This window comes from Tachysurus vachellii, chromosome 17 (genome assembly GCF_030014155.1).
Source record: "Tachysurus vachellii isolate PV-2020 chromosome 17, HZAU_Pvac_v1, whole genome shotgun sequence".
Lineage (NCBI taxonomy): Eukaryota > Metazoa > Chordata > Actinopteri > Siluriformes > Bagridae > Tachysurus > Tachysurus vachellii.
In genome coordinates, this window is record NC_083476.1 from 490,001 (window position 1) to 502,500 (window position 12,500).

The 12,500-nt window shown below is 42.2% G+C and overlaps 1 protein-coding gene across 1 annotated transcript in view; it reads right to left on the minus strand.

The window, feature by feature from the left end:
• Positions 1 to 12,500, minus strand: part of gabra1 (gamma-aminobutyric acid type A receptor subunit alpha1) — a 25,316-nt gene that overhangs the window by 11,028 nt on the left and 1,788 nt on the right. Inside the window, exons 2-7 of the mRNA XM_060891018.1 lie at positions 10,611 to 10,687; positions 4,207 to 4,316; positions 3,896 to 3,963; positions 1,755 to 1,975; positions 1,040 to 1,122; positions 1 to 41 (exon numbers count right to left, since the gene is read on the minus strand). The exon at positions 1 to 41 is cut by the window's left edge and continues 103 nt beyond it. Of these exons, the coding sequence (XP_060747001.1) occupies positions 1 to 41; positions 1,040 to 1,122; positions 1,755 to 1,975; positions 3,896 to 3,963; positions 4,207 to 4,316; positions 10,611 to 10,681 (594 nt within the window). The 5' untranslated portion in view covers positions 10,682 to 10,687. The remainder of the gene's footprint in view (positions 42 to 1,039; positions 1,123 to 1,754; positions 1,976 to 3,895; positions 3,964 to 4,206; positions 4,317 to 10,610; positions 10,688 to 12,500) is intronic.

The window sequence follows — 12,500 nt, forward strand, 5'->3', positions numbered from 1 at the left end:
TCTCGTCCACACGTACACCACCTCGGCCCGCGTGTATGCGTCTGACACACACACACACACACACACACAAACACACACAAACACACACACACATACGCACACACACACACAAACACACACACAAACACACACACACACACACACACACACACACACACACACACACACAAACACACACACACATACACACACATACGCACACACACACACACAAACACACACAAACACACACACACATACGCACACACACACAAACACACACAAACACACACACACACATACACACACACACACACACAAACACACACAAACACACACACACATACGCACACACACACACACAAACACACACAAACACACACACACATACGCACACACACACAAACACACACAAACACACACACACACACACACACAAACACACACAAACACACACACACACACAAACACACACAAACACACACACATACGCACACACACACAAACACACACAAACACACACACACACACACACAAACACACACACACAAACACACACAAACACACACACAAACACACACAAACACACACACACATACGCACACACACAAACACACACACACATACGCACACACACAAACACACACAAACACACACACATACGCACACACACACAAACACACACAAACACACACACACACACAAACACACACAAACACACACACACACATACGCACACACACACAAACACACACAAACACACACACACACACACACAAACACACACACACAAACACACACAAACACACACACAAACACACACAAACACACACACACATACGCACACACACAAACACATACAAACACACACACACACACACAAACACACACAAACACACACACATACGCACACACACACAAACACACACACAAACACACACACAAACACACACACAAACACACACACAATCATAAAATTAAATCTTTATATTATAACCTTTGTTAAAAATTAAATCAATCCTGAAAATAGCAGGATGCAAGGAAAAGGAGCGTGGCTCACAACTGCCAAATTTAAGTGGACAGGCATGAGCATCCATGGGGAAATCCTCCAAGTGCATCGGGCATTCAGCTCTCACCGTCAACCTGAGAGAGAGAGAGAGAGAGAGAGAGAGAGAGAGAGAGAGAGAGTGTACATGTGTGTGTGTGAAAGAGAAAGAGAGAGAGAGAAGGGGAGAAGTGTGCTGAATGTAATATCTGTAATTCTGTAATATAGCAAAGCACTCAAGGCCTTCTCATGCACACACACACACACACACACACACACACACACACACACACACACACAAGATGACAGGATGATGAAGCGGTGGTCGTGTCCCCTCACAGCGTGTGTCTGCAGTTTATCTTCCCTTTGACATGAATATGAACTCCTCTTTTTCCTGTAATCTGCTAATAAAGACTGTAAATGCTCAGCTTTACGACTCAGACCGGCACATTTGTGTGTGTGTGTGTGTGTGTGTGCGCGTGTGTGTGTGGGTGTGTGTGTGTGTGTGTATGCTTGTGTGTGTGTGTGTAAAAGAAACATTCGGATCTCATTCTTTCCCCTTTTATATCACACCATTCTGCAGCTCTCCACATCCCAAACACTACAATACCATGTAAAACAATAACAGGAAGCAATGCCCATATAAGGAAAGTAAATAATAATCATATGGGACAGAGAATTGAGATATATATAATGACATACATGATAGGAATTCTATAAGCTGATATACCTCATGGTGTAGAGCAGAGTTCCTTCCTCTGTGATACGCAGCAGTTTATTAGGCATGGTCATGTTGTGCGCTACAGATTTCTTGCCGTTGTGGAAGAAGGTATCAGGGGTCCAGATCTTACTGGCCATCAGGTTGTTGAGGCGCAGCACAGCCATCGGACCTTTAAACTTCAAACGCTCATCTTTCCAACTCTGTCTGAAGAACACGTCTATGGTGTATTCCTGAAACACACACACACACACACACTGCTCAGTTCTGGACTCTGATTGGTCAGAAGGTGTTGATGACTTCTCTCTAACAGCAGCTCTGACTGTAGAGCAGGTTTATATTAATGTGCTCACTCTGATACCTGACCGTTTCCATAGTAACAGATCGTTCATAGTGATGTGTACAGAACACACTCCACTGATAATAAACTGTCTGTATGTGTGTGTGTCTGTGTGAGTGTGTCTGTGTGTGTGTGTCTGTAAGTGTATGTGTCTGTGTGTGTGTGTGTGTGTGTGTGTGTGTGACTGTGTGTGTCAGTGTGTGTGTCTGTGTGTGTGTGTGTGAGTGTGTCTGTGTGTGTGTGTGTGAGTGTGTCTGTGTGAGTGTGTCTGTGTGTGTGTGTGTCTGTATGCGTGTGTCTGTGTGTCTGTGTGTGTGTGTCTGTGTGTGTGTGTGTCTGTGTGAGTGTGTCTGTGTGAGTGTGTCTGTGTGTGTCTGTATGCGTGTGTCTGTGTGTCTGTGTGTGTGTGTGTGTCTGTGTGTGTGTGTCTGTGTGTGTGTGTGTGTGTGTGTAATTGTGTTTTCAATAGTTTCTACTTTATAATCTATTTCAGTGAAAATACCTTTTATAAATTGCATCTGTTTCTTTGACATATTTTCCTGCGGCGGTTGTTATGTGTTCATCTACATGCTGTAAATCACGGACGAGTGAAACTGTTTAACTTTAATCAGTTACTGATACGAGAGGAAACAGCTGGATGTTTGTCAGCTGGACAATTTACAAATTATTGTCTATCACTCAAAATCTCAGAAATCTGTAGCTCCTCCGCCGTGGACTCTGCAGTCATGCTGTACACACCATCAGTGTTAGAGCCACACAGCATGAAGGTGTGAGACACACTGTGTGCTCCAGAGTCCAGGACGTCTCACGTGGAACACTAACCTTATTTTATAAACAAGAATTAGAAGCTGTTTCCTAATCAATGTAAAATAATGTCAAATACACGCAACACAACACAACACCGCTAGCTTTAGATTTTCTGATCTAACATAAGTGGCTAGTAGCCCCGCCCTTCTTCCTCTACGTACGCAGAGCTGCGAGTGTGTGAAGCACACACAAAGTGGCACTTATGTTCACTACACTATGTTCACTACACAATGGAGTAGAATAGTGTGTACATATGAGATTTTGGCTCTGGACACAACAACATTGTGATACAACATTGTTTTGATTAGTTATCGTGAGAATAAGTTGAGCTCTTCTGAGATAACGTTACAGAAAACCCGTAAAAACTCACGGCCTGTCTGGAACCCCACAGCTAAGTGGAACACAGTGATAAATTTTATATCACAACTCCCCATAAATTCCCCATTCAGCATGAGAGAAAGTGAGAATGCTGCATCAGGCAGGAAGGGGGCGGAGCTTTGGGTGTCAGTTACTATCACAATGTTCAATACACTTACAAGAATGTCAATCATTTCAGCTTCATATGAGAGAGAGAGAGAGAGAGAGAGAGAGAGAGAGAGAGAGAGAGAGGGAGAGAGAGAGAGAGAGAGAGAGAGAGAGAGAGAGAGAGAGAGAGAGAGAGAGACAGAGAGAGAGAGAGAGGTAAGTGTATATAGACTATGAACACCTGAACATCCTGCATTACACTTTACAGCCTCTTTATTACGTGTTATAAATCATGATCACAGTGCAGTGTGAGAAGATATCATGTGTTACTGCTCTACTTATAGCACGTTTATAACTGCATCATAAAAATTACACACTGCAGACTGTAAAACCTTCATAATTCTATTCTATTCTATTTTATTTGTACGGGGCTTTTTAATGGGTATAAAATATGAATTTTAAATTGTTCTTAACTCTTAATGATGATTTGATGAATGTGTTATGTATAAAATCATCATGACCTTAATGGAATGTGTCGTACCATGTCATGATCAGAGACAGGGCCAATACTGGTCACGAAAATGTCCGTCTTCACCTCGGTCACACGCTCTGATGGAGGGAGAGACGGAGAGAGAGAGCGAGAGAGAGAGAGAGAGAGACTCAGTCAGGCTTATGAATCTTATTTAAACACGACACGCATTTCCCAGATTAAATTATTACTCAGACACATTAATACACTGCACATGGAGTAAAAAGATTTATGGTCATTAGATTTATTCATCCAGATGTAAAAGAAACACTTAATGAGTTACATCATGTTTATTAAGGAATGGTGTCTCTGTCTTTACTGACCTCCGAGTCCAGGCCTGAGACGGTTATCATAGCCGTCCAGCAGACTGTCTAAGATACGAGTGAAGACAGTGGTGTTGTCCTTCTGCTCGTCTGATCCGTTCTGATTCGAGCTGAAACACAGTACGAGTGTGTGTGAAGGTGTGACGTAAACACTCGAAAAAAATGTTACTCACGTCAAATATAAACAGAGACAGCAATTTGTCAAACTGGACGCCAGTGAAATGATCGGAATTAATAAAAAAAAAAAATAGATAATGCGTCATGTTATTTGTCAGGAGTGAAGGAAGAAAAACATCACCACAGAAAGCAGAAGGAAACGGCGGAGTTACTCCTCCGCAGTACGGAAAACAACTCCGTCCAAACAAGGCTCCAGTTACACCAAATAATCAGCTATAATAATTCACTCAGGTCCAAGTCTCATCCACATGACATCTGATTTAATCTGTGCACATAAAGTGACCAATGGTGAGATGGAAGATCACAATATTTATGAATATTAATGAGAGAGGTAAAGAAGCCGCTCGTGATTTGTCCTTTAAACCCTCAGCTCTGTGTCTGGATCGACTTTTTCCTAGAGCACTCTGCAGAACAAGCGTCTGTGATAAAGAGCCGCTTTTGTGTTTTTATAACATTAGAGGTCTCACAGCTTCGATTCCTCTCACACGCACGTGTACAGACTGAATAAACACATCGGTTTGACTGCAACACAACACGACGCCTTCAAGGACATGGCAAGGTCAAAGAGATTACAGAGTCCAGTCAGAGAGAGAGAATCATACAGCATGTAAGGTGAACATGACACAATCACACACACATGCACGCACACACACAAACACGCACACACGCACGCACACACACACACACAAACACGCACGCATGCACGCACGCACGCACACACACACAAACACGCACGCACACACGCACGCACACACACACACACACACAAACATGCACACACACACACACGCACGCACACACACACACAAACACGCACACACGCACGCACGCACACACACACACACACACAAAGATGCACGCACACACGCACGCACACACACACACACAAACACGCACGCACGCACGCACGCACACACGCACGCACACACACACAAACACACACACACACAAACACACACACACAAACACGCACGTGCACGCACGCACGCACGCATGCACGCACGCACACATACACACACACACAAACACACACACACACACAAACACGCACGCGCATGCATGCACGCACGCACACACACACACACACACACAAACACACACACACAAACATGCACGCACGCACACACACACATGCACACACGCACACACGCACAAACACACACACACAAACACACACCCTTCTGAAACAGTGTCATTATAATAATCAGATTTCAGAGAGAGATGTGAGGCTCTGTACAGTTTTGTGCTTTATGTGTTTATAAACCATCATCAGAGTGACACCTTCACAGGAAAATGCACTCACTGCCTTTTAATTTCACTTTCATCTTTTCACACTAATGCATTAAACATATCAATAAAGAAAACGAAGCAAAAAGAGGTCACTTTGAAGCCCCGCCCACTCTCTTTTTCCATTTGTTGGACTTTTTAATTATAACTTTTATAACTTTAAAACATAACATTATAACATTATAACCGCAGTGACATTATCAGTCCGAATCAACATCAGAAGATAAATCAACACAAACCTCGTTATCCATAAACAATACAGCTATGTGGTTATACTTGTTGCTATGGTTACGGCTCTATTTCTGTCAGGTTTTTAATGCACTGCAGTCTGAATAACACCCTACTACATAATCACAATTATTATTACTTTATTAACCGGCAGAATCATAATCAGACTCTGTGTGTGAATCAGTCAAAGTCAGGGACAGATTCAGATTCAGACTCAGGATCAGGATCAAGATCTGGAAATTGTTAAAAGCGCTATACAAAGAAATTGAATTGATATGAATCTGGATTATTAGTCAAATCATATGTAGAATCAAAGTCAGATCTGACTCGGTGACTGAGAAAAAATCTGCCCTTATATCTTAATTCAGTTCAGTATCAGTACAGTGAATTAGAATCGGTGAATCTGCATTTGCAATAAGAATCAATTTACAGAATCAATTTCTAGGAATCTGACTCTAGACTCACAGACACTGAATCAAAAACTAGGAAAAAACTATTCAGGAAAATTTAAATAAAGCAAAAACAGGGATATGTGGGAACGGTGGCTTAGTGGTTAGCACGTTCGCCTCACACCTCCAGGGTTGGGGGTTCGAATCCCACCTCCGCCTTGTGTGTGTGGAGTTTGCATGTTCTCCCCGTGCCTCGGGGGTTTCCTCCGGGTACTCCGGTTTCCTCCCCCAGTCCAAAGACATGCATGGTAGGTTGATTGGCATCTCTGGAAAATTGTCCGTGTGTGAATGAGAGTGTGTGTGTGTGTGTGTGTGCCCTGTGATGGGTTGGCACTCCGTCCAGGGTGTATCCTGCCTTGATGCCCGATGACGCCTGAGATAGGCACAGGCTCCCCGTGACCCGAGGTAGTTCGGATAAGCGGTAGAAGATGAGTGTGAGAGTGAGAGAGTGAAAAATAGGGATATTTTTAAGCATTTTTGAAGTTGTAAGCCAATTAGAATGAAGTATTTCTCAGAGTCATGGTGTATCGTGATGCGTAAGAAAACCAACACATAAGCCAACAGTGCTGAGCAAAGTGACACAAAACCCTCCAGGATAAAATACAAGAACATAATGTACACATGCACACACACACACATGTGCACACACACACACAGACACACGCGCACACACACACACACACACACACACACACACACACACACACACACACACACACACACACACACACACACACACACACACACACACACACACACCCCAGCAGCAATGTGAAAAGGAGTCATATGAAGCTGCAGGATGAAGAGGACCAGAACCTCATCCTGACCAACATTAGCATAATGCTAATATTATGAGAATTCTTCAGCTGACTCCTCCACCCAGCACAGGCTGCACCGCCTTCAAGCAAATCCCCTGCGCAGGAATAATTAAACTCACACCCGCTGCATAGAGCACTTCAGAGGAGTGAGGGATGGAGGGATAAGTGAGTGTGTCAGTGCACGTGTCTGAGAGCTGCAGCTATGTCCTGCTATAAAAAGATTGTGCAGCAACCCCATCTACAGGTCATCAGTACTGCAACACACACACACACACACACACACACACACACAGTCTCCATCAGGGCAGAACAGCCTGCTGTCACAAACAAAGTCTCATTATAATGAGATTGTAATTGTTTATGTTATTATAGCAGCAAATGTGCTGGTGATGTCTGTGAATCAGGATCAGAATCAGATTCAGTATCAGGATCAGGATCAATGTCAATATAAGAATCAAATTCAGAATCAGATTCAGTTTTGGTGTCAATATAAGATTCATTCTCCAAATCAAAATCAGTTTGAGAATCTGAATCAGTGTTGGAATTGATTCAATATCAGAATCGTTCTGAGTATCAGCAACAGGATCCAGAATCAGACTCACTATTATAATGTTTCCATGAACAACAGCATCTGATCATCGCTAACATTAGCTCGCTAACAACCTGTTAAGTTCTTTGTTGTGACATCACAAACTGAGGCACTCTTTAGCTCCACCCCAAATCAGATTCATAAGGAGTTTGTATTCACGGTCCCGTGTTTTATTACGTCTCACCACGGTTTTCTCTTTCATGCTGATTAAATGAGGATTTTTGTCCTTCATGGTTACAGTCAGGTGTTTAAACCCACACACTTGTAGTGCCATAACCTTGTTATAATGATGTCATAACCTTGTTATAATGATGTCATAACCTAGTCCAGCTGTGACTAATATCTGATCTGATATGTCTGATAAACTCTTATTCTCCTCATATCAACACATTACGAAACTACTTACTGTTTTAGATGCTATTTAATTTACAGTTACAAACAGCACAATTATAATGTGTGAAAATATTTTAGCTTTTTTTTTTAACAAGATGTACGTGAGAGCGGAGATGTGATCCAAGTCTCACTGGAGGATCAGCGTAATCACGGGGTGTGTGTGTGTGTGTGTGTGTGTGTGTGTGTGTGTGTGTGTGTGTGGGGGTGTTTCTCCGCTGTCTTTATAACCCACAATGCTAATTTGATCACACGCTTGTGAGACACAAACGTCTCAGCCATGATTCAGGTGCAGCTTCATTGTGACGAACAGAAGAGAAGTCTGATTACAACAGATCATAAATGCTCGGACTAAAGCAGTCAAAATATTTTACTTCATTTTCTAAAAATTTAGCAATACAACCCCTATCAGCTAACCCAGGTGGACAGACTGAACACTAACACATCATTCAGAATGAACAGGTCTTCCTGAACAAACCCAAACACAGGAACGAGTAGCCTGAGCACGTCTGGATACAGCTTAGGATGATCAGAATCAGTATTGGGCAGCTAGATGAAGACATGGTGTTTAGGTGAAGGTTGGCGTGAAGAACTTGAGTGTCCTGCACTGAGCCCTGACTCTGACTCAACACCACTGAACACCGACTGAACCCCAGACCTCCTCACCAACATCAGTGTCTGATCTCACTAATGCTCTTGTAGCTGAATGATCACTAATCCTCACAGACTCAAACCTACATCTAGTGGAGAACCTTCCAGAAGAGATCATTAGAATGATGACACACACACACTCACACACACATACACACACACACACACACACACACACACACAGTCGTATAGTGTATGAGTGATGTTTTTAAATGCCTTTTGTGGGAAAGCCACACACTCACATTCTGGATCTTTACATTTTCAGTTCTTAACAGTAAAATATCAAAACACACACACACACACACACACACACACACACACACACACGCAATGGTCAGTAGCAGAGTGAAATAGCTAGAAGACATCAGAAATATGTCATCATTGTAGCTGTACAGGGTGAGACAGCGAGTGGATGGATGTACAGCGACACTGTGAGCTCAAAGTATTTACTTCATTCATCGACCTGGACACTGACATTTCCAGAAGGCTGTCACACTCTCTTCTAGGTCAAAACAGATAATCTGTCAAAGTGTCACAATACACACCTACAGCTCAGTACACACTGCACACACACTGTAGAGCAGTCAGCTGAACGTCGTGCTCAGACTGGAGCTTAGACACTGTGCTAAAGAGCAACACTCAGTAAACAAGTCATCTGGAAGGTTGAGAGGCTCGAGCGAGTTTAAATCTGAATACAGACACAGACCGAGTCATTACGTCACACACCTACTGCCTACACCCGAGCTAGACACAGTGGTGTGACGGACAGCTCAGAGAGGAGGTCAGCTACGCTCTCAGACTCTCGCTGTGGTTTGTGGTAACGCTGATGTTTAAACTGGTGGTGAAACATTCAGCCACGAAAAATAAATATAATACAGAATCGCTCTACTGAGTGAAAATAATTCTACATCATGTAAATGTGTAGTGGAGTTTCGAGCAGGAGCATGTCCAAGAACCTTCCTTCATCAGGAAATCAGCCAATAAAATCAGATTAAAGTCTGATCACCTTTTAGAGGTGAAGGTTCATTTAGACACCAGCACCAAAACGCTTTACACGAACAGTTCATGAGGAACAGTTCATGAGGAACAGAGCAGATTCCACAGAGCAAGCTTCAGGGTGTAATGAAGAGCTCAGCTTCTGGTCCTGAAGAAATCACGATGAACACAACAGCTTTGGTGAACAGTTTGGTAAAATCACACTGTTAAGTGTTTAAAGATTTGACCTCCTTTTGTTATTTATCCCATATTTCAGCACAGCAGAACAACACAGTAGCAGGAACACATTCAGCAGTGTTCATGTTAGAAGGACAGCTAGCATTAACGTTAGCTCTGATCCCAGATCATGTTCTCCTCTCCGTTATCACCTGCAGCAGCACTACTGAAATCTCCTGGATACTGAAGTCACACCCTCGTTATTTCAGATCCTGCATTATTACACAATCATTTTCCACAGGCTTCAAAACCCAAATTCAATCACGCACACTGTTTACCCATCAACCCCCAACACGGAGATTAATATCGATCAGATTGCACCATCAGTCCAGCAGCACGTCTCCTAACTTCTAACTTCCACTCACTTCTTTACACGTTCCACCTTCTACATTTTAAGTTAAACTGAATCACAGGACCGTTATGTTTCTAATCTTTCATTAAATCCCAGTCCCACAGGACGCAGGAAGCTCTACCCTGCTGCCGTCGCACCGCAGTGGTGCAAGTCACCTTAAACCACCGTCTTTAATCAGCTTAGAAATGATTTCCCATGTTGGATGTCGTGTATGTTGGTCATCATCAGTTTTACACAACATGAGAACGTACCTTTTGCCCAAAACGTTGATGGTCAGCAACCAGGCCCAGATCCACAGCGCTCCCAGCCGAACCCACATCATTCTTCACTGCAGAGAAGAAACACATCAAACCAGAAGTGAAGCATCATCACTGTAGACCTGATCCAAATACCCCAGATGGAGCTCATGATTATGGACAAAAGTATGGATTAAAAAGGAAAGTGGAGATAAAACAGAAGCTCTGGGATTCAGGAGGAACATATTGCACTTAGGGGACGAGTTAGGAACATGAGGAACATTAGGGGATGTATTTAGAATGTGTGGGTTTTGGGGGAAATAATAAGGAGCTATAGGATACAGAAACTTCAAGAAATAAAAATAATAGTAGTACGTAAGTAGTGACAATCTAAGGTTCTTCTAAAAAATACTGAAGAACTACGTAGGGCTGAAGAACTTGGATTAATGTAGAAAAGATGTAAAAATGTTTCCCAGATCTTTATTATATACCAGGAACTAAGAATCACAGAAATACTACAAACGATCTCAAGAACAAGATGTTTAGGGAAAAATTAAATCGTTCACCTTCATTTTAAGGGCATTTTAATGAGCTTTATAATTTGTCAGCAACTGGGGGAAGAAAAAAGTAGTTCAAATACTATAAACACTGAGGAAGTAGAATTTAGAAGAAATAATAAGGAACAAGATAATGTGGTAGAAACCTTAGGGAACATAGAACATAGCAGGAACCGGGGAACCTAGAAGAAAATAAAGGTTCAAGGGCCCTTATGAGAAAGAAATGATCAAATAAAAGAAGAACAGATCTGAGAAAAGGATCATAACCTGGGAAAGGAGTGAATATGCTTAGGAGGTGGAGAAAAAACTGAGTGTGGAGAAATTAGGAATTTATGTAAAGCAAAATGAAAAATAGTATTCAGAAATTTCTTCTTGGAATAAATAGTAAAGAAACTCTGAAATTGAACCAGGAACTAGAGAGGATGTGGTGATTAAATACAACTGGCTGCAAAAACTGAATAAAAATGTTTTATTCATTTTATTTTAGGTCTGAATCCATCACCAACATTTCCATCTAAACAATCTCATGAAGGTTCAGAGTTTATTCTGCTGGAGATCAGCAAAAGCATGTCTCTGCATTTCACCTGTGAATGCGTTAAAATGATTCAAAACTGATGACAGAACAGCGATGCTAATGCTAATGCTAATGCTAATGCACAGTGAGGAAACATGATTAAGACTATATGTGTGCATCAGGACTGAGATTCAGAGGAAAAAATAAAGATTTCCATGTGTGGGGTGTGTGAGCGAGTGAGGTGAAGCTCCTGGGACAAAGTTCACTCATTCATCCTTAGTTAGTGCCTGGTCAGGGCTGCGCTGCTGTACATCAGACTGTTTCTACGTTGGGAGAGAGAAAAACAACAGCAGTAAGAGCTGTTAGCTGAGTGACGCAGTGGAGAGATGGAGCTGAGGTTGAGGAACTGTCAGCAGAAGAGTTCTGGGGTTGTAGTGATTTAATTAATACTAAAAAATTTCCAATTTAGGCCACGCCCAGTTCAGGTTTATGTGATTAGTGGTGTCGTGTTTCACCGTTACTGTAATCATTTTATTAAAGCTAAATGTTCAGAGTTTCTCCTGAGCTGTTGAATAGCATCAGTACAACAGCAGTATGTTCAGTGTTCCCATCAAACACACCTGGAGGTCCTGTTAAATGTGCTGCTTACTCCACCATGGGCCGCAACCTCCATTTATTTTTCCACATTACTCCTTAAAATAAATTCTAAATTCTACTCTTCAGTTCTAATCTGCACTCGGAGTATTTTTGTTCTTTTCGATTTTACCTGCAGATGTTATTATCATTTTGATTGTGATTGTATGATTGTATTGTTCCTTACACATGATACAGGAC